Source organism: Stomoxys calcitrans, chromosome 5 (assembly GCF_963082655.1).
Source record: "Stomoxys calcitrans chromosome 5, idStoCalc2.1, whole genome shotgun sequence".
NCBI classification, from domain to species: domain Eukaryota; kingdom Metazoa; phylum Arthropoda; class Insecta; order Diptera; family Muscidae; genus Stomoxys; species Stomoxys calcitrans.
Genome location: NC_081556.1, coordinates 91,611,949 through 91,637,785, shown reverse-complemented (window position 1 = coordinate 91,637,785; position 25,837 = coordinate 91,611,949). Strand labels below are relative to the sequence as shown.

Below are 25,837 nucleotides of genomic sequence, written 5' to 3'. Positions count from 1 at the left end.
GCGATTGAGAATAGAGATGGGCGCTTAAGTAATTTTTCACTCACGTAGGCCCATTACAAAAAATTTTACTCACGCACTACTTTTTTATGTCGACTCACGTTCACACACGCTAACGAGACAAAAATTTTACTCACGCACGACCCACGAGAAATTCACGACTCACGAGACATTCACGAGACACTCACGAGATAAAAAATAAAGATATAAAAACAAAAAAAATATGTTTCCATGAAGCGAGTAATAATTTTTTTCATGAGTCTCATAGCATACTTTATTTTAACCTAGGATCTATGCCCGTCCGTCCATCCGTCTCTGGAAACCACGATAGGGGTCGAATGCGCAAGATCTTTTTACTAAAAAATATCAGTGCACAAAATACTTCTATGTAGCTCAGCGTCCGCCTATGATGCTGAACACCTTGGTTCGGAGCTTGACGAGAATATAGGAAAAAAATTTTCAGTGGTGGTTTTTCCCTCCTAATGTTGACGAAATTTTTGAGGTACTATGCCATGCGTAGAAGTCATGTAAAAACTTCTATCTAAAAATATGTTGCAGTGCAGCACGTCGTTCGGACTCGGCTATAAAAAGGAGACCTATTATCATTGAGGATTATATTATAATATAACCCTCATATAAACCGATCCCTGGGTTTGACTTCTTGAAACCCTAGAACCCCCAATTTATAATCGATTGTGTCTAAATTTAGTATTTGAGGAGGGATTATGTCTTCCAACATCCACACCAATTCCCAAACAGGTAGGTTCATAAGCAGATCTTGAGCCCATGGATTTCGCAATTTTTCTTCGATTTGACTAAAATCTGGTACATAAAGTAAACATATACCCTCAAACAACCACTCGTGATGGCACCCTCATGTATAATCGTCACAATTTTTATACCCACCACCGAAGGATGGGGTATATTCATTTTATCATTTCGTTTGCAACACATCGAAATATCCGTTTCCGACCCTATAAAGTACATATATTCTTGATCAGTGTAATAATCTAAGACGATTTAGCAGTGCCCGTCCGTCTGTCTGTTGAAATTACCCTACAGTCTTTAAAAATAGAAATATTGAGCTGAAACTTTGCGCAGATTAGTTTTTTGTTCATAAGCAGGTCAAGTTCGAAGATGGGCTATATCGGACTATATCTTGATATAGCCCCCATAAAGACCGATCTCTCGATTTAAGGACTTAGGCCCATAAAAGGCGCATTTATTGTCCGATATCGCCAAAATTCGGGACTGTGTGTTGCGTTAGACTCTTCGACAACAATCTGCAATTTGGCCTAGATTGGTCCAGATTTGGATATAGCTGCCATATAGACCGATCTCTCGATATAAGGTATTGGGCCCATAAAAGGCGTATTTATTGTCCGATTTTGCTGAAATTTGGGTCAGTGAGTTGTGTTTCGTCCTTCGGCATCCTTCTGCAATGTGGCATAGATCGGTCCAGATTTGGATATAGCTGCCATATAGACCGATCTCTCGATTTAAGGCCTTGGGCCCTTCTAAGGCGCATTTATTGTCCGATTTTCCTTAAATTTGGGGCAGTGAATTGTCTAAGGCCCTTCGACATCCTTCTTCAATTTGGCTCAGATCGGTTCAGATTTGGTTATAGCTGCCATATAGACCGATCTCTCGATTTAAGGTCTAAGGCCCATAAAAGGCACATCTATTATCCGATTTCGCCGAAATTTGGGTCAGTGAGATGTGTTAGGCTCTTCGACAACTTTCTGCAATTTGGCTCAGATCGGTCCAGATTTGGATATAGCTGCCATATAGACCGATCTCTCGATTTAAGGTTTTGGGACCATAAAAGGCGCATTTATCGTCCGATTTCGCCGAAATTTGGGTCAGTGAGTTGTGTTAGGGCCTTCCATATTCTTATTCAATTTGGCCCAGATCGGTTCAGATTTGGATATAGCTGCCATATAGACCGATTTAGGGTCTTAGGCCCATAAAAGCCATATTTGTTATCCGATTTTGTTGAAATCTGGGACAGTGAGTTGTGTTAGGGCCTTCTTCAATTTGGCTCAGATCGGTTCAGATTTGGATATAGCTGCCATATAGAACGATTAGTCGATTTAGGTTCTTCGGCCCATAAAAGCCATATTTATTATCCAATTTTGCTAAAATTGGGAGAGTGAGTTATATTAAGCCCTTCAACATATTTCTTCAATTTAGCTTAGATAGGTTTAGATTTGGATACAGCTGCCATATAGACCGATCTCTCGATTTAAGGTTTTGGACCCATAAAAGGCGCATTTATTATCCGATTACGTCGAAATTTGGGACAGTGAGTTATATTAAACCCCTCGATATCCTTCTGCAATATGGCTCAGATCGATTCAGATTTGGTTATAGCTGCCATATAGACCGATCTCTCGATTTAAGGCCTTGGGCCCATCTAAGGCGCATTTATTGTCCGATTTCGCCGAAATTTGGGACAGTGAGTTATATTAGGCCCCTCGATATCCTTCTGAAATATGGCACAGATCGGTTCAGATTTGGATATAGTTGCCATATCGACCGATCTCTCGATTTTAAGTCTTGGCCCCATAAAAGGCACATTTGCAATCCGATTTCGCTGAAATTTGACACAGTGACTAATGTTAGGCTTTTCGACATCCTTGTCGTATATACTTTAGATTGGTCTATATTTAAATGTAGCTACCAAAAAGACCAATATTTTATTCTAAAAAATTGAACATTGACTTATAGTTATTAGACCACTCGATATCCGTGACGAATTTGGTCCAAATCGGACCATATTTCAATAAAGCTGCTATGAAGGCATAAATTATGCATTTTTCACCGGATTATGATGAAAGGTGTTTTACATATATACCCGAGGTGGTGGGTATCAAAAGTTCGGCCCGGCCGAACTTAACGCCTTTTTACTTGCTATACCTGATGGGAAATATGGGCAAATATTAAAGATTCGGCCTGACCAATCTAGTATATTGACCAGACTGAACATGAATATTGAATATTTGTTTTACTTTTTATTCCAATTTATCCGTTTGCTTGCTTCGTTCTTAAAACTTTGTTGTTTTTGTTTGCTTATTTCAGGTGGATATTGAAATCAATGGTGAACCCGTGGATATTCACATGAAACTTGGTGAATCTGGTGAAGCATTTTTCGTAGAAGAATGCCCAGAAGAAGATGTCGAAGAATTGCCCGATAATATGGCGACATCGCCCATACCCACAAATCATTTTCCTGAAAAGTATTTAAAAGGCTCCACTACTTTGGACAATGACAATGAGGCAGAAAAGTAAGTCACAGCTGGCATCCATATAAGCACAATAACCGGCAATCACCAAAAATTATATATATCACTAAATATTTTGCACACTCGTAATTCGTAACTCGAATTGTACCAATTGTCTGTCTTATTTGGAATAAAGATACATTTGCAAGAGCTCATAAGTAGCTTTACGTCTATGTGTGCGTGTGTTTTGTTGCATATTACAAAAATTATTCAAGAGTGATGCTTGCTTTTTTTTCAAAATTTAAAAACAATGAAACGGTTATTGAAATACAACGCGTCACCAATCACCATTCACAATGCAATCTCACAATTGAAAACTTTTCACCTTTAATGTCTTTGAGTTGTGTCATTCGTAACTCAGTTTTGTATAAATAAATTGTGTATATATTTTGTATAATTTGTCATTATCTGTAGCTTTAATTTAATGATTTTTGCATAACTATTAAGTTTTATTTTAAAAGTTTGAATTTTTTTTCGTTTATTTTTTAAACTTTTTTTTTCTTGTTTCTTCATTTTCTACTTCGTTTTGATTTGACTCTCATCATCCAAAAACGAAACTACGATCAACCACAAACAACATCGACGGATTGATTGATTCATTATAGAAATGCTAGTGCCACTCTGCAAATACCACTGTCATTGCCATTGCCCAGACGTAATTCCATTGACTTCTCTAAAGAAAGTGCTAAGGAGTCTGATGATCAGCCCCCTAAATTTGAGAATCAAATTTCTGACTTTAGTCATAGAAGGTAGTATGAATACCACAAAAAATACCAATTAATGAATTTTTTTTTGAGTTAAGACAAAATTTAAAATCTCATAATGGAATATTGAATATTGGCCTAATTTCAATATTATTTGGCATTCTGCTGCATGATATAAGCCTTTATGGAATGGCCATTATGTACTTATTAACTGTGGCTCTTTTTCTTTCAGATACACCGATAATATTCACACTTTGGAACGGCGTAATCTTAGCGAAAAGCGCAAGGAGTATACCACACAGAAAATACGTCAAGAATGGGCTGAACATGAGGAGATATTCCAGTTCGATGCAATTGAGAAAGATAAGGTAAATATAGGCACTACTTGAAAAACATTTTATTTACTTTTTCAAAATGTGGGAATTCCAACATAGATTGCAATTCTTAACTATGAACTCTCAACAAATAATCTTATCAAAATTTTCTATGTCGTAGTTTGTAGAATACTAGACCTGACCATTGTAAAACATATAGGATGAGAGTACACTAATCTAGTCATTCGAACAAATGGATCTGCTACTCTATGAAGTATAGATATTCATGAAGGTCTTCCCGGCACGTGATATCTGTGAACGCCACACTGCCTGGAACATTGAGATTCGATCTGTGTGGTGTTCTTTGCTGTCACTAGAAGCTTAGCTGCGAGCTACCGGGCGTGGGGATAATGGAATGATCCATACAGAGAAGCTGCAACGGCTGTTGCGAAAATAAGCGGTATCGAGCAGAGAGACTCATTGAGAAGTTGGGCGGCACCTTCTCTTGCACAAATATTGAGTGCATATGATGCTCTATAGACAAGGCGAGTTATTGCACCTTTAATTAACCAATGGCCACCTTGTTTCCACGGCGATCAGTCCTTTAGACTGGAATGAGCTTGCTCATCTACAAGAGCTTGACGAGAATCGCCACCACCTCATGAAACAACGAATGTCTTAACATTCAAAGTCGATATAGTCATGTCCGTCGTTCGAAAGCGGACGATCGAATGAATTTATGTTTAAATGACCCATATTAAGATATAACTCCCATATAAAAACCTCCTTCTACAATATTTGCAACTTGGGCATCTAAAACTCTAAAGGGGCCTCCTGAGGGGCCTCCTTCTTATAGCCTAGCTGAGTCCGAACGACATGCGCCAGTGCGACACCTCTTTGGCAAAGTACCTCACAAATGTCGCCAATATTAGCTCATAGAAATTAATCCCCGATTTTGAAATCTTGAGCCCCTAGAAGTCAAATTTTTTACTCGATTAGGCTGAAATGTAAGCATGTCCGCCTAATATGCGGAAAGCCCATGTTCGAATCCTGGCGAAAACATCAGAAATAATTATCATCGTGGTGAGGAACTGTTTTGGTATGGTATGGTATGGCAGCCATATAAGATCTTCTCCCCAACTACTTGACTATAAACAGTGGGCGCTTTATCAATGAGCTTAAACTTGAATCGGACAGTACCCATTGATATGTGAGAAGTTTGCCCCTGTTTTTTTTTTTTCACAGGATACGACGGAATCTCGCGGATACATCGAAATCTTGGAATAATGAAGTTGATCGAAGGCTTATCATTATGATAAAGAAAGCCTTAAGGAGCTTCAAACCATTTAAGTCACTCGGACCTGATGGAATATTTACGGCAAAAGGGGCCGACTATCTGGCCTGCCTAGAACCTACATATTCTCCGAAAGCCTGACAGTAGGCAAAGGTTGCTTTAATACCTAGGCCCGGTAAGACAGACGGTATAAGCCTTACGTCCTTTCTTTGCGGCGACATCGGATAATTAATGCTCTTTTTATGGCCCCAAAACCTTAAACCGAGAGATCGGTCTATATGGCAGCTATAACCAAATCTGGACCGATCTGTGCCATAATGCAGAAGTATATCAAGGGGCTTGATTTAACTCAGTGTCCCAAATTTCGGCAAAATCGGACAATAAATGCGCCTTTTATGGGCCTAAGACCCTAAATCGGAGGATAGGTCTATATGGCAGCTATATCCAAATATGGACCGATCTAAACCACATTGACGAAGGGTGTCGAAGAGCCTAACACAACTCACTGTCCCAAATTTCAGCAAAATCGGATAATAAATGTGGCTTTAATGGGCCCAAGACACTAAATCGGAGGATCGGTCTATATGGCAGCTATATTCAAATCTGGACCGATCTGGGCTAAATTGACGAAGGATGTCGAAGGGCCTAAGACAACTCACTGTTCTAAATTTTGTCAAAATCGGATAATAAATGTGGCTTTTATGGGACTAAGACCCTAAATCGGAGGATCGGTCAATATGGCAGCTATATCCAAATCGGGGCCGATGTGGACCAAATTGATGAAGGATGTCGAAGGGCCTAACATAACTCACTGTCCCAAATTTCAGCAAAATCTTATAATTAATTGTGGCTTTTATTGGCCTAAGACCCTATATCAAGATATAGTCCGATATAGCCCATCTTCGAACATAACCTGCTTATGGACAAAAATGAATCTGCGCAAAATTTCAGCTCAATGTCTCTATTTTTGAAGACTGTAGCGTGATGCCAACAGACAGACGTACGGACATGTCTAGATCGTCTTAGATTTTTACGCTGATCAAGAATATATATATATATACTTTATAGGGTCGGAAATGGATATTTCGATATGTTGCAAACGGAAGGACAAAATGAATGTACCCCATCCTTCGGGGGTGGGTATAAAAATCTTAACTTGTCTTTTAATAATATCATCTACCAACAAACAATTTCAAACTTTTTCGTTTATTTAATAATTTCTTATTTTCTCCCGTTTGTTTTCCTCTTCTAGGATTGGAGTAACAGCACCCAGACTGATGAAAAACCCATTCAGAATGAAAATAATGAGTTTGCCAAACAGCAATCAACTATTCTTCAGCAATCTATGGATGTGACCATGACTCCACTTGTTGACGAACCAAAACTCATTGCACCAACCATTAGTGTTAGCCAACATCAGGAACAGCAATCCTCGAACAGCAACAGCATTAAGGATGAATCGAAGAGCAAAAAGAAACGCCGCAAGAAGTCTCAGATGAAGAAGAAAAACGCTCAACGCAAAACATCATCGAGCAGTTCACTGGGTAGCAGTACCCCAGTTGAGGGCACAACAGGCACGGATGAGAACACCATTGTCAAGCCTGGCGAAGATGCTGACACCAGCTCCTTATCGATCTCAAACAATACAAATAACTCATCAAATGATGAGGCCTCTCCCAAATCGGGTGAACAAATTTCGGCTCCATTGGTCACCGCCATGGCTGGTGATGAGAGCCTTGTATCGGAACATTGCAAAACATCACCAGTAACACCTAGCACCAATACACGCATGCACGATTTGGATATACATTTCTTCTCAGATACCGAAGTTACTTCGTCGGGTGGCACTGGTGCCTGTGGCATTGGCAGGGGTGCTGGACGCCCCTCCACGCCCATACAAAGTGATAGTGAGTTGGAAATATCTTTGCGTGAAAAGGAAACCGATAGTGATTTAATGACATCATCGGCTTCATGGAAATGGGGTGAATTGCCCACCCCTGAACCCAAAGCCGATCAGAGTGGTGAAAATCCAGCAGCTCAGGCTCAAGCCCAACGCAACTCTATGTTGAGCAGCATGTTTAATTTCATGAAGAACAATAATAAAATGCGCAAGCAAGGTACTGAAGGCGGCGGTGTTTATCTGTCTGATCTCAATACGGATACCATGGATCCAGAAATGTTGGCCATGTATTTCCCTACGGCATCAGCTTCCATATCCAAAGAGAATTCGCCAGCTATTGGAGCTCTTAATAGCAATGAAGATGATCGCGAAAGTGGCAATGGTACTTCTTTGCCACACTCTCCCAGCTCCTTGGAGGGTCAGAAGAGTTTGGATTCCGATTATGAAGATGGCAAGGTGCAAGATGGAAAGTAAGTTCTAGTTGGAAAATTTTCTTTCAGCTTAAAACAGAAACTCATATCTTATTTTTTTGAGTCGAGCTATGAGCGGTTGTTACAACCAGAGCTCTTATAGCAAAGACTGCAACTTATCGATAAAAACACATAATGACGATCAGAGCACCTAGAAGTCTTAATTCTTTTTGGCAGAAATTTGTGGAAGAACATTTATATCATCTGATATCAAACACCTGGCCACCGTGGCACAGAGATTACCATGTCTGCCTATGTCGTTGTACGCCTGGGTTTATACCCTGGCGTAAACACTAACGACAAATTTGTAGCCGAGGTCATCTCACCCTCACTAATGATGGCAACATTTGTGAGGTTCTTGTGACTCACTGCTGTCAATATTCGCACAGCACCTTGCAACATGTTTAGTGTGACTATAATCCCACAGTGATGTTAGGCCAGAGCAAGATTGGAAATGTACCCACTCCATTCACTGGTTACACCTCATCGACACCGACCGATGATGGAGGGGGTTCTGGCAAACCGAACAGAACCAGGATCTGGGGTTCTTTTCTATCCCGGCACGGACCAGAAATTGTGGAGAAGGCACTCCGTGATATGCCTCTCGCATGACGAAAACAGGATGAACGCGTATACTGATGCGGCAGCCCTTGCCGATGAAAGATTCCATAGGGTAAATCTGGTGCGTACAACCGGATGCCATGGGATTGCAGCCAGTTGTGGTCGGTACTATAGGTTTGGCACAGCCCAAGTTACGGCGTTTATCTAATTTCTTAAATATGTCAAAAGTGAATGATCGAATGTTATTCGATTTCCTCAAGACTTTTATCCAGATCAAGAATATATTAGATAGTTTTGCAGAGCATTGTACATGTTCCATTTAGGTCTTTTTTTAACACCATCCGGAAGTACTGTATAAATTTCTAGCGCAAAGTTGTTCTGAGTAGTTATCGATATCTTGCGATAACAGGCGGTAAGCCATATTTTAGATTATGTAGTAAAGGGGACTATACATTTTAATACAAAATTTGCTATGAATTTTTATCGATATCATGCGATAAATGTCGATACCAGTTGATAACAGATGTTTGCCTTCTAATATACTAATGTTGGTTTTACCTATGTCCGTGTTCAATTTCGCTCTATGGAGTGCAAGTCTCGATAGATTTTCAGTAGAAAGTAGAGCTGTGCACGTGAGTTGTTGTGTGAGTCACGGGACTCGTAATTGAGATCCAAATTCAATCGCGTGATCGTGCGTGACCGTTAAAATTCTTCGTGCGTGGGTGAAATCATGCTCATGAAACTAATCACAACTCACGAGAAAATCATGACGCACTAGACACGCTCGACTCACGAGACGCTCTCGACTCACGAGATACTCACGTGCGTGAGCCTACATGAGTAAAATTTTTGTCTCGTGAGCGTGCGTGAGTAAAATTTTTTTCTCGTGAGTGTGAGTAAAAAGTCACTCGCACATCTCTAGTAGAAAGAATAGTTGGATAGTTATCGATATCATTAAAATACTCTAAATCGCTCTATGTAGTGCAATTCAGATATACCGAATAGACTTCTAGTGCCATGCTGCCCTAGTTAGATATCAACATCATGGGAGAACAGCCTATAACTCGTAATTTACACTGCATAGTACCAAAATGAGTATCGCTTATGTTGTATTGTGATATGCCAATCCAAATTTGCCCATTCCATTAACAGAACTTTCTATTAAGAAACAGGGACAAACTTCTCACATATCAATGTGTACTGTCCAATTCAAGTTTTAAGCTCAATGATAAGAGGCCTCCTTTTTATAACCGAGTCCGAACGGAGTGCAACTCCTCTTTGGGGAAAAGTCTTCACATGGCAAAGTACCTCATAAATGGCGCCAGCATTAGAAAGGGGTAACCACGGCTGAAATTGTTTTTTTGATCTTTACTTGGCAAAGTACCTCACAAATGTCGTCCGCATTAGAAGGGGATAACCACCGCTGAAAAATTTTTTTGATGTTCTCGCCAGGATTCAAAGCCATATACCCAGAGAAAAATTAATACCAAACGTGCTCATTTCAGTACCATACGGTATTGATAGTAAAGCAACACCGTATGGTGCAAAAACAATACCGGATGGTATGGATGAAACATACCATTATTAGTACCATTTGGTACTAGCTTTATTACCGAACTGGTATTGGTTTTAAAACAAATCGGTTATTGGTTTTAGCACCAGACCGTTATTGGTTTTAGTACCAAAGAGTAACTGATTATTTCACTTCCTAATAAAGCAAACCAACCAACACTAACTATATGGTATCGAATTTTTTCACACCCACCACCGTAGGATTGTATGAGAACGAATCTCTTCATTCCGTCTTATAAAAGGTGGTCCTTCGTTTTAACTTCTCGAGACCCTAGTGTTTATGTGAATTGTGTTTATTAGGGTGGGCCAATTTTGGCGATAATCAAAATCATAATCTTTGATAAATTCTAAGAATTTTATCCAAGAAACCATGACTCTTAAACCAAAACCGAGCTTCTGGTTTTTAACCACAAAATTATGGAATTATGGTTTATTTGGGAACAAAAAGATTGTGTCGTTAAACACTTTCCGGTGTTTGATTTTCGATTTTGATTTTAGAGCCACGGTTTCTACGACATAATTTCATAGAATTTGTCGTAGATTACGGTTTTATAAACCGCTTGATGCGAGTTTTTTGGATCTTATAAACTTTATCTCCCTAATGTTCAGGCCTTCTAAAAACCACACCAAATACCGCATTTATATGTCTATAAATAGATTCAGTACCCATATAAACCGCTACCCCTTTTTATTTGGCTAACATTTGGTAGCTTAGAGTAATTATGACCTCCAACATTTTTATCTACATACTCCAACATTTTTATCTACATACTAATTTTAACTTCTTTTTCCAGATACTTGGATTTCGTTGCCATGTCCTTGTGTGGCCTGCAAGAGAAAGGCGATCCCTCGGATGAAGAATTCGAACGTCATTCAATTAAATACAAAGATGTAAGTACTATTGTTTCTAATGGTTAAATCCGCTCATTAAGCATTCATTATTTTTCTTTCCAAAAGTTTGTCTTGTGTCTTTAATGGCATGTTTATTATGATTTTGCATTTACTAATGTGCTAAATAGAAATAGAAATAAATCCCTTTGCACTTTGCTACTATTATCTCTCTACACACTCGTACTAAACGCTACATTATTCTTTTTGAAACGCTACATTATTCTATTATACTATATTTCTAAGATATTACATCGTATATTTGCTGTGTTTTATTTAAGTTCTATTTAGTGCAAATCGCGATAAATCGTTTCGTATTATCGATAATTATATGTTATCGATAACTTACCAGTACAACTTTGCAATGGATAGGACTAAAATAAAACACAGCAATTATGTATACTTGCTGCGTTTTATTTTATTACTATATATACAGTGCAAATCACGATTAATCGTCTCTTATTATCTGTTATTGCATGTTATCGATAACTTACCAGTGCATCTTTGCACTGATATTTTATACAGAACATCTGACTTACACTGGATAGGACTAAAATAAAACACAGCATCTATTTCTTCGAGGGCGGTCTCAAAAGGAGCCAAACTGACATAAAGATGGCGCTAGTAGTATGAACAAGAAATGAAGGGTGATTTTTAAAGAGCTATAGTAAGGTTTTCCAAAAAAAAAAAACACATAAAATTCAGAAAAACGCATGAAATCATTATTTGAATCGATAGTACGGTCCATATAATTGAATGTTTGAAGATTATTTCATGCAAATGTTGACCGTGACTGCTCCCCAAATGGTCCCTCCATCCGCTTAGTCCAATTTTGACATACTCTTTCCAATATTTCCGCTACTGCTTCGTTCCAAGTTCTAAAAATAACGCTCCCGCTTCAGCAAAAATTAGGCCTGCTCCGCTCCGCTCTGAATCCCTGATTTTTACCTTCTATTTCTGCGTCAACTGTGGTACACATACGTATATAGGTAGCCCTTTGGTTATATGTCCCATATGAAAAGATTTTACCAGTTGATATAATATATTGTTTTGTCGCTCCAATAACTTCTTAGAGAGCAACTTAAATATAATTTCTTGCACCTGCAAGTTTAGCTTTTTAATAAAAAGTTCATCTTTATAACAAAATTTTTTGGGAAATTTTTGAATTTATATTTTGGAATATTAAAATGATTTTTAATAAAAACGCTAATACTTTTAATTTTAAATAAAAAATGTTTAATATTTTATTGAAAATATGCAAATCTACTATACATTGGCTCGTTATTTCTAAAAACAATCGTTTTATCTAAAACAAAAAATTTATTAAAAAATCTGTAAAAATTTTATTTTCCCTTACTACATTTTAATTCGTATTAATTTTAATTTGTTTAACATTACCATGAGATTTTAGTAGTAAAGTACAAATATCATATTAAATTCATTCGTTTTAAACAAAATACAATTAATTTTCTCTTACCCAACGTTATGAAACGTTAATTAATAAATTTTATCTATAAACAATATATTCTCTCCTATTACACACGCACACACACAAAAAACACAATATCTCACTTGATGTGTCGAAATGTCGTGGATCCCATCATGTAGGTCTGTGAAAATCCCAGTATCTTTTCATCGCCTAACTTAGTTGTCCGCCTCAATGGTAAATACTACAGCTGGGCGGCTGCATGTCCAATTGTCATGACCATTATAACTTTCCAGAAGCCTTTGACTAATGTAAGTTTTGTTATGTCTTGTTAAAATACAAATACATTACACACACACAAATACACTACAGTCATTCATACATACATAAAAAAAGAACAATTGGAAAAAAATCATTTTTTGAAACAAAAGCTTTCCGCGCACTAAATCTCTTATTTGGAAATATCTATTTGTTTGTTTTTGTATATTTAAAAAAAAATTATAATAATTAAAATTTATATCTGTCTACACGAAAAAGGATGCCATTGATCAATTGACGGTTAACGCCAAACACGATGCTGCTGTTGCTGCTGCCGCTGATGCGGCCATTAAGGCTGATGCCGAGGGTGGTACACCCACCGGTGCCCAAAATCAGGCTAAACGTTCCTGGTGGAATTGGAGACGTAACCAAAATGTCAATCAAACTACCACTACATCAACTATTCAAAAGACTGTTAAAATTGAAGACAAAGCTGAGGACAAAGGTAAGACAACAAACTAATTCAATATCTTTTCAAATAAACGAGTATGGAAAGTTGGTTCAAAAAACCAATCGCCTTCAGGTGATAGGTAGTAAAACAGGTAAAATCGAGATAAGTTTGACAGGGCCGAATCATACGGATCGCATATATAAATGCAAATTTGCCCATGGATGTTCAATTAAGGAACAGCGGAAATACTTCTCTTATATCAATGAGAACTATTCGATTCAAGTTTTAAGCTAAATGATAACAAACCTCCTCCTTGTCACAAGGTGACACAACTTAAGGCGCTATTACACGGTATATACACCCAGAGAAAAGTTGATAGCAAACGTGCTCATTTCAGTACCATACGGCATTATTAGTAAAGCAACACCGTATGATACAAAAACAATACTAGATGGTATGGATGAAACATACAATGAGTAATACCCTTTGGTAATAGCCTTATTACGGAACTGGTATTGGTTTTAATATCAATCTATTTTTGGTTTTAGCACCAGACCGTTATTGGTTTTAGTACCAAATCGTTATTGATTATTCCACCCCCTAATGAACCCAAAAAAAAAAAAAACATTGGAAATAATATTAATTTTATATTATTTCGATTATTTATGTTAATAATTACAAAAAGTAATGTTACAGCGTCATCGACCACGATTTGTATTCAGCAATTGATTCCATATCCATTGATTTCCAGAAGCGTTTTCATATGAATACACCAACACAGCATCTTTTTCCACACAAGAGACTTTCATGTTTTTGATGTAGAATGTCCTTAGAATTTGAACTATTTCCATTTTCAACGCTTTCGAATATTTTAGCAGGTTTTTAGGCTCTCAAATTGTAAAACATTTTATTTGTTTATATTGGCGTCAATATTTGAGGTACAAAGCTCAACAACACTTCTTGCGCAATGACAAGAATACAAATGTGACGCCGTCAATTTTTAATAGCCTCCTTTGTCTGGTATTGAATTGATACCAAATGGTATTAAAAATCTTTGCCAATGACGCAAACAAAATAATACCAAGCGGTATTGGCAAAGTACCGTCATTTTTCTACCAGTGTATATGTCTTACGACATGTCAAATTTAGCACATGTGGAGTTGTACATGTCGTATGATAGAAATGAAACTAATATAGGAAAATCACTTTTCAAAACAGCACATGTTATTTTTTCGATGAGAGCGTGCTCCATTCCTTCTGATAAAAACATAAAGAAATCAGCTGTTTTTGTTGTCAGTCGAATAAAAGCAATCCCAAGTTAAATTGTTTCCAAAACTTCATGATTTAATCAGCTTACTCACAACTTAACTGAACACAATCAGATTTTGGTTACAATTTTGACAAATATTTTAAATTGCATGTGAATACAAAAAGTGGCATGTCATAAAACAACTACATACCGTGTAATAGCGCTTTTAGTAGAGAATTTACACGGCCGATTACCTAAGGTAAATACCTCACAAGTGTCGCCAACACCAGGAGGAGATAACTACCGCTGAAAGGCAGATATACTAACCTCTGACCTACGGTGGACCCAAAAATTTTATAAATGGAAGGATAAAAAATGAGCAGAGATTTGTTCTTCCTACAAGGTACAAGGTGGCTTGATGACGCTAATCGCGTGAGACCACCATGCTCCATTCCCAGCACCTCAGAAATATTTTATATACATATGGGACTTTAATCTCTTACTCTGACTAGCAATCGATAGTTCTAAAATAAAGCAGGACCTTTATATAAATTGTATATACCTTCAAAAACTAAAGTCCAATTTTTCTCATCTCCTCATTTTTTATAGAAATCGACCAAACCGCTGTGGCTACAACACAAACCACACGTCCCAATTCTCCGGATCTGAGTGAGCGTACTTTGAGCAAAACTGATTCCACTATGAATGCTGAAAATACTTCAGCTCTTATGGAGAATATGGAAGATTTATCGCAGGCTTCTTCCAAGAGTGAATCGACTATAGATAAAAATAAAAATGAACATTACAAAAAGTCACTACGTCTTAGTTCCGAATCCATTGTAAGTATGATAACTAATTTAAAACTTGGTAATTTTTACTGACATTATTGGACTTTTTTTGTATTTCCAGAAAAAACTCAACCTTAAGGAAGGCATGAATGAAATTGAGTTCAGTGTCACCACAGCCTATCAGGGCACAACACGCTGCAAATGCTATCTCTTCCGTTGGCGCCATTGTGACAAGGTCGTTATATCCGATATTGATGGTACTATAACCAAATCGGATGTTTTGGGTCATCTTTTACCAATGGTTGGTAAAGATTGGGCTCAATTGGGTGTGGCACAGCTATTCTCGAAAATTGAACAGAATGGTTATAAACTTTTGTATTTATCGGCTCGTGCAATTGGCCAATCGCGGGCAACACGTGAATATTTACGTTCCATACGTCAGGGTGATGTTAAACTACCCGATGGTCCATTGCTATTGAATCCAACTTCATTGATATCGGCCTTCCATCGTGAGGTGATTGAACGTAAACCAGAACAATTTAAAATCGCTTGCCTATCGGACATTAGGGATTTGTTCCCCAACAAGGATCCCTTCTATGCAGGCTATGGTAATCGCATAAATGTAAGTATTGCTAAACAAAACTTGTTGATTTCAAAACAATGGTAAATTAACAAAAACCTGGAGTATAAAGCTCAAAGCTACAGTGCGATCCCAACAGTAATCAAAATGACATACAGATGGCGGTAGTAGTATGAAAATTAATACTTTCGTGAAATGTGGCAACCTTCTAAAACATATGTGTTAAGTTTCAAGCCGCCACAGTGTCGGGTTTTTTTTATTGGATAACTCAAAAGTAAACGATTTCAGTGAATGTGTAAACATGGAAATGCTTAAAAAATGGTTTGAATGGAAAAGATTTGCCAGTAATGAAGATGTGGATGTTAGGGCTAATGGCTATTTTAAGGAGCTAGATATTTCTTACCAAAGACGTATCCTAGATTTTACTTAGGGGGGTGGTATATTAGAAATAACATTCGAAAAATAGTTTTTTGTCCCGTTAGACGCCCTCTGGCTACGTTCCTGGTTCTTACAACATTTTAGAACTAACATTCGAAAAATAGATTTTTTTGTCCCGTTAGGCGCCCCCTGGCTACGTCCCTGGTTCTTACAAGGAACACAATCGCAGGAATATTTCCCTTGCTAAAGCTGGGCCCTCTCTACATGCCATTTTCAAATGACCTGCATACAGGTTGCAGATAGTGGAATGCTCCATACGGAGTAGATGCAAGACAGCCGCGGACAATCAGCGGTATTGAGTGGGAGAATTTCAGTGAGAGATCGGGTGCCACCGGCTCTTGCTTTAATACTGAGTGCCTATGATGCTCCATATGAAAAGGTGAGTTATTGGCGCCTTCAAAAATCGAACGACCATCATGTTCCCGTGGCGATCGATCCGAAGTGCCGGAACGAGTTTGCCCACCTATAGGAGCTTGACGAGGATAGCTACCTCCATATGCAAATGTGTGGCTACAAAAACAAAGACAGCTTTGATAGTCAAACCTAACTTGTGTATGTAGGCCTGTCATCCTATGTAACCTGTTTAGATGCCGAAGTTTAACCTCCTATTTAGCAGGGATCGCCTGGTCCTGTTCCGGTTTAGATCTCCCCATGTTCGCTTCAATGTGTCATATGCCCATCCCCCGGCACGGAATGACTATGAGCATCATATGGGTTGGAACTGTGAGCTCCGATTTGTGCGGTGTTCATTGTCATAACGAGAAGCTCAGCTGGGAGCTACCGGGCGCGACTACAGGTTGCGGATAGTGGGACTCTTCGTATACAGAGTAATTGCAAATGAAGTCGCGGACATTCAACAATATCGAGTGGTGAATCTCAGTAAGAAGTTGGCCAGCAAAAGCTCTTGCATAAATACGCGGCGATCGGTCCCATGGAGCGGAACGAGCTTACTCACCTTGCAGCTTGACGAGAATTGTGACCTCCATATACGGAATTGTGGCTACAACAACAACCCAGCCCCCAGTTATCAGGTTCCGCATTCCGTGATCGCGGGGATCCTCAACTGAAGGACCGTGCTATAATCATATCCGTATTGCTCCTAGATTCAAGCCATGCGTGTAGCAAGAGCTACCAAACATCAATTGTGCTAGAGTTCCTCCTGTCTGCATCCCTTGTATTTGTATTTCACACATGATCTCCACGTGAGCCCTGAGAAGACAGACATCTGCCTGTTCACCAAGATGTCGAACATACGATCCATACGAGGACCAACATTTTTTTAAAGAATGATCTCAATATCCGGTACAATTGATTGCCTCATAGATGTTGGTAACTATACAGAAGAGCCATAGGTTCGAAACAGGGAGTGAATTCCACGATGGTCCATTAGTTCTAAGAAATTGCTGCCAGGCCAATTGTAACGCACACATCGGTATTATGGTGGACCACAATGTAGTGCATTGTAATAATTTTATAACAGGTCCAAGAGACATGTTGCCTTGACATAAGTGGAACTATGAAAACCACGTCGAACAGTGCGCTGGAGATGATACGATACAGATAAGGAATGAGACAGCGGCTAAGGGAATAAAGAAGATAGGGCAATGAATTGAAGGGAATTGAAGGTAGGAGCAGGTCACACCATCATACAAAAATTAATGTGACCATAGGGGATAGGAATGGAATTGCAGAGGCTTTGGACCAAATACCTGAGACTATAGTGAAAATGGCAAAAATGCACTTTACAGCGCGCACCTACGATTTTGCTGAAATTTGGTATGTAGATGTAGGTTGAACCCAGGAACTCGAATCTGAAGTCTTTTTCTGGACATTGTGCCAAGTATGGTTCAAATCGACCCATAACCTGATATAGCTGTCATATAAACTGATCTTGGGTCTTGACTTTTTGAGCCTCTAGAGGGCGCAATTCTCATCCGATTTGGCTGATATTTTGCGTGACGTATTTTATTCTTACTTTCAACAACTGTGTCAAAAAAGATTCAAATCTGTTCACAACTTGATATAGCTGTACTGTATTTTGTACGACGGATCCTCTCATGACCATCAACATACGTGTTAATTATGGCCTGAATCGGTCTATATCCCGATACAGCTCCCATATAAATCGATCTCTCTATTTGGCTTCTTGAGGCCCTGCCGAACTTAGCACGCTTTTACTTGTTTGTATATACATGCCTAAAGATCTCTAATATTAGAACTTGAGTTAATATTGTCAATTTTTCTTTGTTTTTTCTCTTTTTCACTCTCTATTTTTAGGATGTCTGGGCTTACCGTGCCGTTGGTATTCCCATCAAACGTATTTTCACCATTAATACCAAAGGAGAGCTTAAACATGAGTTAACCCAAACATTCCAATCCTCGTAAGTACTTTATTGAAAAAAAAAACACACACACAAAAAAAAAACATTCCAAAGTTTGGCAACTATGGTTGCTGTCTGTGCTATATATTGTTCAATATAATTCATTAAAAATTCAAACTACACATACTACTCACACCATAAAAACACCCATTTACACTCACACATGGTGTAATGTTTACTGCTGTACAAAATTAACCATAAAGCAAATGCTAAACTGAATGAATGCCTTCCAATACTAGTTTGTAAGTTTGTACTTGTAACCGTGGTGTATGAACGTATGTCCTTGAACTTATACTCAAATCATTTTGAATCTCACCAAGGATAACTCAGAACATGGTAGACTTTATGTGAAGCACATTATATTCCATTTATATCTATAGTGTCTTTTTTTTTTCTTTAATTGGCTCCAAAGAAGAAACAAACAAATAAAAAAAACGTAATCTATATATGTTACATATTTATATAAATATATTAAAAAATATTAAGAAAATTAACTACATATATCAAGTATTTTGTTGTATTATTAATATGAACATCTTAAAACAAATACACACAAACACACACACTCACTTACACAAAATACCAACATTATCTCAAATCATTTAGTTGAGTAAGCAGCAGCAGCAACAGCATATCATGCTCGTATTTAGTGAATAAGTCTTCTCCTTTGTGTAACATGGAATCTCGAGATGAAAAAATAAAAGACAGAAAAGAAATAAAGATTAAATATGTATAAAATTATGTTATAGTACTACGATTTCGATGGCGCTTTCCATATAAACTTAGTTGTGGTTTTAACTGCTTGATAAATGCTTAATTTTTAGAACTGTAAGCCCCTATTACATCTTTTCTAAGTATGGTACAACAGCGGAGCGATGAGGACCACGCCCACTAGGGTACTGGAGACTATTCCAGATATCCGACCCATTGACATTCAGATTAAGTGCGAGGCAGCCACTGCGCCTATGGGACTTAAGGCGATGGAAGATTAGATTGAGGAAAGGAGCAGGTCATACTATCGCGGTATAATCGAGGCGACGATAGGAAACCTGGAAGGAATGGAAGGGGTTTTCGTTCGGATACCTGACATGACACTTGAGGTAGAGTGCGAGACACCGCTGCCAGCGGGACAGTCTTGGATTGACGGAACCCTAGTATTGTCATCTGGAAGATCATGTTACACGGAAGGATCAAAGATAGAGGACAGAGTTGGCCCGGGGGTCTACATTAAGAACCCAGGGACTGAGATCTGTTTTGGACTGTCTGACCATAATACGCGAGGACGTCGAGTATGAACATCTTTACGGATAGTAAACAGGCCATAAGGGCAATAACAACCAGGACGGTAAGATCACGGACAATCTTGGAATGTAAGAAGGAGATTACCCACTTCTTTGACGATGTCACGATCCGCATCGCAGATTAGCGCAGTAACTGGGAATGAGAAAGCAGACAATTTGGCAGTGAAGGCCAGAGAACTTGGTTAACCCAAAGCCTTTCGGATCGACGCAGTCCGAGTTAAGGGCGTGGGTAAGGAATGCGCATGTAACACTATGAAATAAGGAAGCGGTCTGTAGGACGGCGAAAATCCTATCCTATGGCCTAACGGTCGGTAGGACTTAAAAAATCCTATGGGGAGGTCCGGATCGCGAGAAGACGAGGCAATTACTGAAAGGAAGTAAGAAGGAGGTCAATTTAGCGTTCGGTATCATAACGGGACAAATAGGACTACGAGCTCACCTATGCAAAATCGATACCGCAAGTGTAGGTCATACGGGGAAGATGATGAGACGTTGGAACATTTTCTATGTGATTGCCCGGCTTTCGCTAGTAACAGACATCCGGTGGGAACGCAATACCAGACATAAATCAACTTAGTGGCATGGTATGGAAAACAATTAATTTGTAAGGTGCACGAAATTCCTGACTCAGAATTTCTTTTTCGGACTTACTTTTTAGTGAGATTCGACCAAGAAATATCATCAGCGGGAGTTGTCAAATGGATCATGGTACTTTACAACCACCCCAACTAGAGTAGGTTGTAAAGCACACATCTGATTCTGAACAGGGCTTGATTCATAAGCGCAAAAGAAAACAAATCAAATCAAACTTCCCTTATACAAATCAAACTAATCCAACGATCCCAATGGCAACAAACACAAACATCTTCTGCAAAACTATTTTGTTCCTCGCACGGCCAACGGTTGATGCTGCCTGTGCTGTTTTGTGTATAAACAGTGACCTACACCACATGTGACGTGCCTTTCGTTTGGTTTGTCGGTTTGCGCTACTTTTTAGTATTAAGAGCGCACAACAAGCCGATTACTGGCTTAGGTGTATGTCCATAGTGGCATGGACCGATTAATATACGCACCCTCCTTTCAACCTGACAACCTATGAATGTATGACCTTTGAAGCCTTCACACCGAAATATTTCTGATGATGCCCTACACCTTACCAAGGGGTCGAAAAGCATCAAATCATGGTTGGTGTGATGTATCTCCTATGGCTTTCATTTTGCCATTGTTTAACATTTTCGAGCTTTAAGTTCATCTGGAAGAAGAAACTAACAGAATTAGAACCATCTGGTCCAAACCTCTACCTGTGACAATGATATTGTCCAGGAAGGCAAACGCGAAGGTTCGAGATTCAATGACCCCACCCTAGGCTCTATGAAAAGACGCTGGGTGCAGGCCAAACGGCATTACGCGCCATTGATAGAAGCCTCAACCGTCTACCGTGAAAGAAGTGTACTTCCTGTCGCTCTCCTCGAGGGGTGGTGTCTGCCAGTAACCATCCTTTAAGTTCAGGCTACTCACGTATGTCGTATGCCGAAGCTTATGGAGGATTGATGGGATCCGGGCCAATGGGTACGAACTGTAGAAAATACATACTAAACCTCCACGTACCATTCTTTTTGCTGTGATTGGTGAGCTGTAGGGGCTATGGGATGACTGTGAACCCCTAGTGTAGGAGCTTGTTTATCTTCTCATCGATAATAGTCTGCACTGTGGAAAGCCGCGCGGCGTGCCGCAGCTTCAATAGGCGTTCGTCGGTCATTACGATTCAGTGTGGAGCAGCTGTACACGTTTCCCGTAGGTCGTGAAATTGTTGGAGTTCTTCCTTCAAAAACTCATTTATCATCAACTTTATCCTCCGGGCTGTGTTCACTTACCGGTAGATATTTTTGGAAGGGACAACTGTTTCCGAAATCGACGCGGACGGATCTGCAACCTCTGATGATGTGGACAGGTGTAGATTAGGCTCGGTAAAATTAGCGAGTTTCGCCCCATTACTGGGGCTACGTAGTTCGCAAGACAGACCTGCGAATATGATGCGTGTAGTACACTGCCGTAAGAAAACCATTTCCAGAAGAATGTCTTCGGTTGCGGGTGGAAGAGCAAGGGGAAGAAGTGCTGAGGAATGAGGCATATTTTCTGGAGATGTTGTTTACACAGAAAAAGGGCGTTTTACTTTGTATTTGACATTAGTTTTTAGAATTGGAAATATTGACCTGGGACCCTATAAGAAAAATATATTCTTGATCGTCTTGCCACCCTGAGTCGATTCAGCCATGTTCTTCCGTCTGTCGAAATCACGATGGCTGGCACGAGATAACTGTGATCACCACACTGGCTGGAACATTGAGGTACAATCTGTGTGGTGTCCATTGCTGTCACGAGAAGTTTGCGGATAGTGGAATGCTCTATACGGAGCAGCTGCAACAGCAGTCGCGGACACTTGAGCGGAGAGTCTCAGTGAGAGGCCGGGCTGCACCGGCTCTTGCATAAATACTGAGTGCCTATGATACTCGATATGAAAAAGCGAGTTATTGGCGCCTTTAAATAACCAATGACTACCTTGTTCCCGCGGCGATCGGTCTTTTGGACCCGAACGAGCTTGCCCACCTACAGGAGCTTGACGAGGATCGCCACCTCCACATGAAAATGTGGCTACAACAACAACAACGATAGCGTTCGAACGATTAAAGATATCCGCCTACTTCTTATCGATGTAAGTCATTAGGGATTGCAAATTGGCGATATGGGTTCAGATTTGGATATAGCCGCCATATAAACCGATCCGTCGATTTAGGGTCTTAGGCCTATAAACGCCACATTTATTGTCCGATGTCGATATTCATCTTCAATTTGGCCAAATCGGTCAAGATTTAGATATAGCTACCATATAGACCGATCTCTTGATTTAAGGTCTTGAGCCCTTGATTTAAGGTCTTGTTAAGCCCTTCAACATTCTTCTTTAATTTGGCTTAGATGGGTCCAGATTTGGATATAGTTGCCATATAGACCGATCTCTCGATTTAAGGTTTTGGACCCATAAAAGGCGCATTTATTGTCCGATTTCGCCGAAATTTGGGACAGTGAGTTGCGTTAGATCACTCGACATTCTTCTGCAATATGGCACAGATCGGTCAAGATTTGGATATTGCTGCCATATAGACCGATCTCTCGAGTAAAGGCCTTGGGGCCATAAAAAGAGCATTTATTGTCCGATTTTGCCAAAATTTGAGACAGTGAGTTGTGTTAGGCTCTTCAACATTCTTCTTCAATTTGGCTCAGATCGGTCCAGATTTGGATATAGCTGCCATATAGACCAATCTCTCGATTAAAGGTTTTGGGGCCATAAAAAGCGCAATTTTTGTCCGATTTCACCGAAATTTGAGACTGTGAGTTGTGTTAGGCTTTTCGACATTCTTCTGCAATTTGTTCCAGATCGGTTCAGATTTGAATAAAGCTATCATATAGACCGATCTCTCGATTAAAGGTTTTGGGGCCATAAAAAGCGCAATTTTTGTCCGATTTCACTGAAATTTGGGACAGTGAGTTGTGTTAGGTTCTTCGGCAAATTTCTGCAATTTGTCTCAGATCGGTTCAGATTTTGATATAGCTGCCATATAAACCGATCTCTAGTTTTAAAGTCTTGGTCCCATAAAAGTCACATTTATAATCCGATTTGACCGAAATTTGACACACTGATTTATGTTAGGCTTTTCGACCTCCGTGTCATATATGGTTCAGATCCGTCTATATTTGGCTATGGCCACCAAAAAGACCAATATTTTGTTCTACAAAATTGAACAATGACTTATACTAAATAGACCACTCAATATCCGTGTCGAATTTGCTATAAATCGGACCATATTTCGGTAAAGCTGCTATGGGGGCATAAATTATGCATTTTTCACTGGATTATGACGAAAGGTGGTTTACATATATACCCGAGGCGGTGGGTATCCAAAGTTCGGCCCGGCCGAACTTAACGCCCCTTTACTTTTTTTTAATTTATTCTAATATCATTGTATGGATATTTTTATATGGTTGTCCTTTTCATAAGAAAATCTTTATTTAAAATTTAAGAGTTAGGCGTAAATATAAACACATTTGAAACACAGTCTTTTTGTCTTTATTTCCCTTCTAATTTTATTTTTTCAATCGATTTTCCATGTCTTCAAGAACTGTCTTTATTTCCTCCTTTTCCTAAGTACTATGTTAAACAAAAAACGTTTGTTTTATGTTCTTGCTTTATTTTCACATGCTACTCTTTTCTGTATTGCTCTTATTATTGTATGTTTTCCAAAAACAATTTGTTTTTCTTGCTTTTTGTTCTTGATTTTTTATCTTATGTTGAAAACAATCTGTTTTATTACCTCCTACTCCACACTCTACTATAGTGGTTACATCAATCAATCGCTAGAAGTCGATGAACATTTCCCTCAATTGGAAAACGACGATTTCGACTATAAGACCGATATCTTCGATGATGAAGAAGAGGAAGAGCTTAAATTTAGCGAAACCGAAAGTGATGAGGACATCTTCAGCGATGAGTACATTGATGATGATGATGGCATTGTGATTGATCTTTCTAAATCGGAGAGTACGGAGGGTTTAACAATAGAGACAGACACAGCCGCTACCACCACATCGTCCAGTTCCTTTTCGACGACGACAACACCTATTAATACTAAACCCGCTGGCGGAGTGCTATTGAATACCTCATCCGTGTGCTAAAATGGCGTGGCATGAGAAAACATGAAATGAACAAAATTTGCTTTCAATACCAACAACGAAATTGTGATATTTATTTACCTGGTTTTTTAGTATGAAATTGTATTGCCTTTATCTTATAGTCGTATTTTATCCTTATCTGTCTGTCTCTCTCTCTCTCTCTCTATAGCAATCCTAGTGAATGCACTGCATAAATGCTTTGTAGCGTGGATTTTTTCCATTAGGATTGTAAATCGCATAATAGCAACTAATCTAGTATTGTTGTCGGTTGAAACAACTACGTTTTTTACTATTACTATTAACTAATATTTAGTAGTCTAAGTTATTTAAGTTTTTAAAATTTTATTCATACGTCCATAGTGGACCATATATTGGACAAAACTGCAATTGTCACCTAGGTTAAGTTTGAACAAAAGAAGCGTTACATTTAGTACCTTTTCTTTGTAAAGATTTTGTAAATCTTGTGAGGTTTGTTAAAGGTTTGTGTATGACAAGAAAAAAAAAAGAATGAAAAATAACAAATATATATTTTATTTAAGACAATATATAAATAGAAAAGACGTGTTTACATATGTGAAATAAATAAATCAATGTTATTTATTTACAATTAATTTATACATATAAATACATGCCTATAATATATCTACATATATCGTATAATTTGACTATTTATGTTATCATCATATAGCAGCTGTTTATAAAATATTTAACAATTTGGCCAATAATAAATATTCAAAATTGGTTTTTCGTTTGTTTTATTTATTTTACATAACTTTAATTTGCAAACCAAAAAAATCAATGTTGCCATCTTAACAAAAATATAGATTACGTTTGTTTCTTCTGAGCCAATTTTATATAAATAATAAACAGAAAAAAATATCTAAATTGAATTACCTTGAACGCCTGAAATGCCACAAATAATTGCTATAAATCTAAGCGCCTAAAAGCAGGCATTATATATTTAACTTGGGTTTCATTCAATTTTTCCCAATTAACTGTGCGCCTAAAAGTATGCTTTAAATATAAAATGTATACGCCAGATCTTTATGTAACCTCTTATCTGCAATTGATCAAAGTATGTGTTATCGCAAGATATCATTGGCTGTTAGCTACCCAGTGCAACTTTGCGACAATAAAGCAGGGTCTACATTTGTTTTTGTTATTTGTTTATTCTGAGAACCATTTACAGTTTGCAAACCTACTGAAGTTACCATCAAAACAAATGCAAGATGGATTAACATACCACGCCTTAAGTT

The 25,837-nt window shown here is 38.5% G+C and overlaps 1 protein-coding gene across 5 annotated transcripts in view; it reads left to right on the top strand.

Moving 5' to 3' along the window:
* Window positions 1-25,837, top strand: part of LOC106085316 (phosphatidate phosphatase LPIN3) — a 71,662-nt gene that overhangs the window by 36,043 nt on the left and 9,782 nt on the right. For 2 of the 5 annotated variants that reach the window (XM_013249520.2, XM_059369635.1), the window contains 11 exons: window positions 3,079-3,284; window positions 3,887-4,030; window positions 4,218-4,353; window positions 6,846-7,963; window positions 10,891-10,987; window positions 12,593-12,721; window positions 12,948-13,173; window positions 14,978-15,207; window positions 15,278-15,778; window positions 18,452-18,555; window positions 24,248-25,166. In XM_013249520.2, coding sequence (XP_013104974.2) covers window positions 3,079-3,284; window positions 3,887-4,030; window positions 4,218-4,353; window positions 6,846-7,963; window positions 10,891-10,987; window positions 12,593-12,721; window positions 12,948-13,173; window positions 14,978-15,207; window positions 15,278-15,778; window positions 18,452-18,555; window positions 24,248-24,584 — 3,228 coding nt within the window. In that variant the 3' untranslated portion in view covers window positions 24,585-25,166. Of the gene's footprint in view, window positions 1-3,078; window positions 3,285-3,886; window positions 4,031-4,217; window positions 4,354-6,845; window positions 7,964-10,890; window positions 10,988-12,592; window positions 12,722-12,947; window positions 13,174-14,977; window positions 15,208-15,277; window positions 15,779-18,451; window positions 18,556-24,247; window positions 25,169-25,837 lie in introns of those variants that run through there. The other 3 variants (XM_013249521.2, XM_013249523.2, XM_013249522.2) reach the window with 3 other exon arrangements.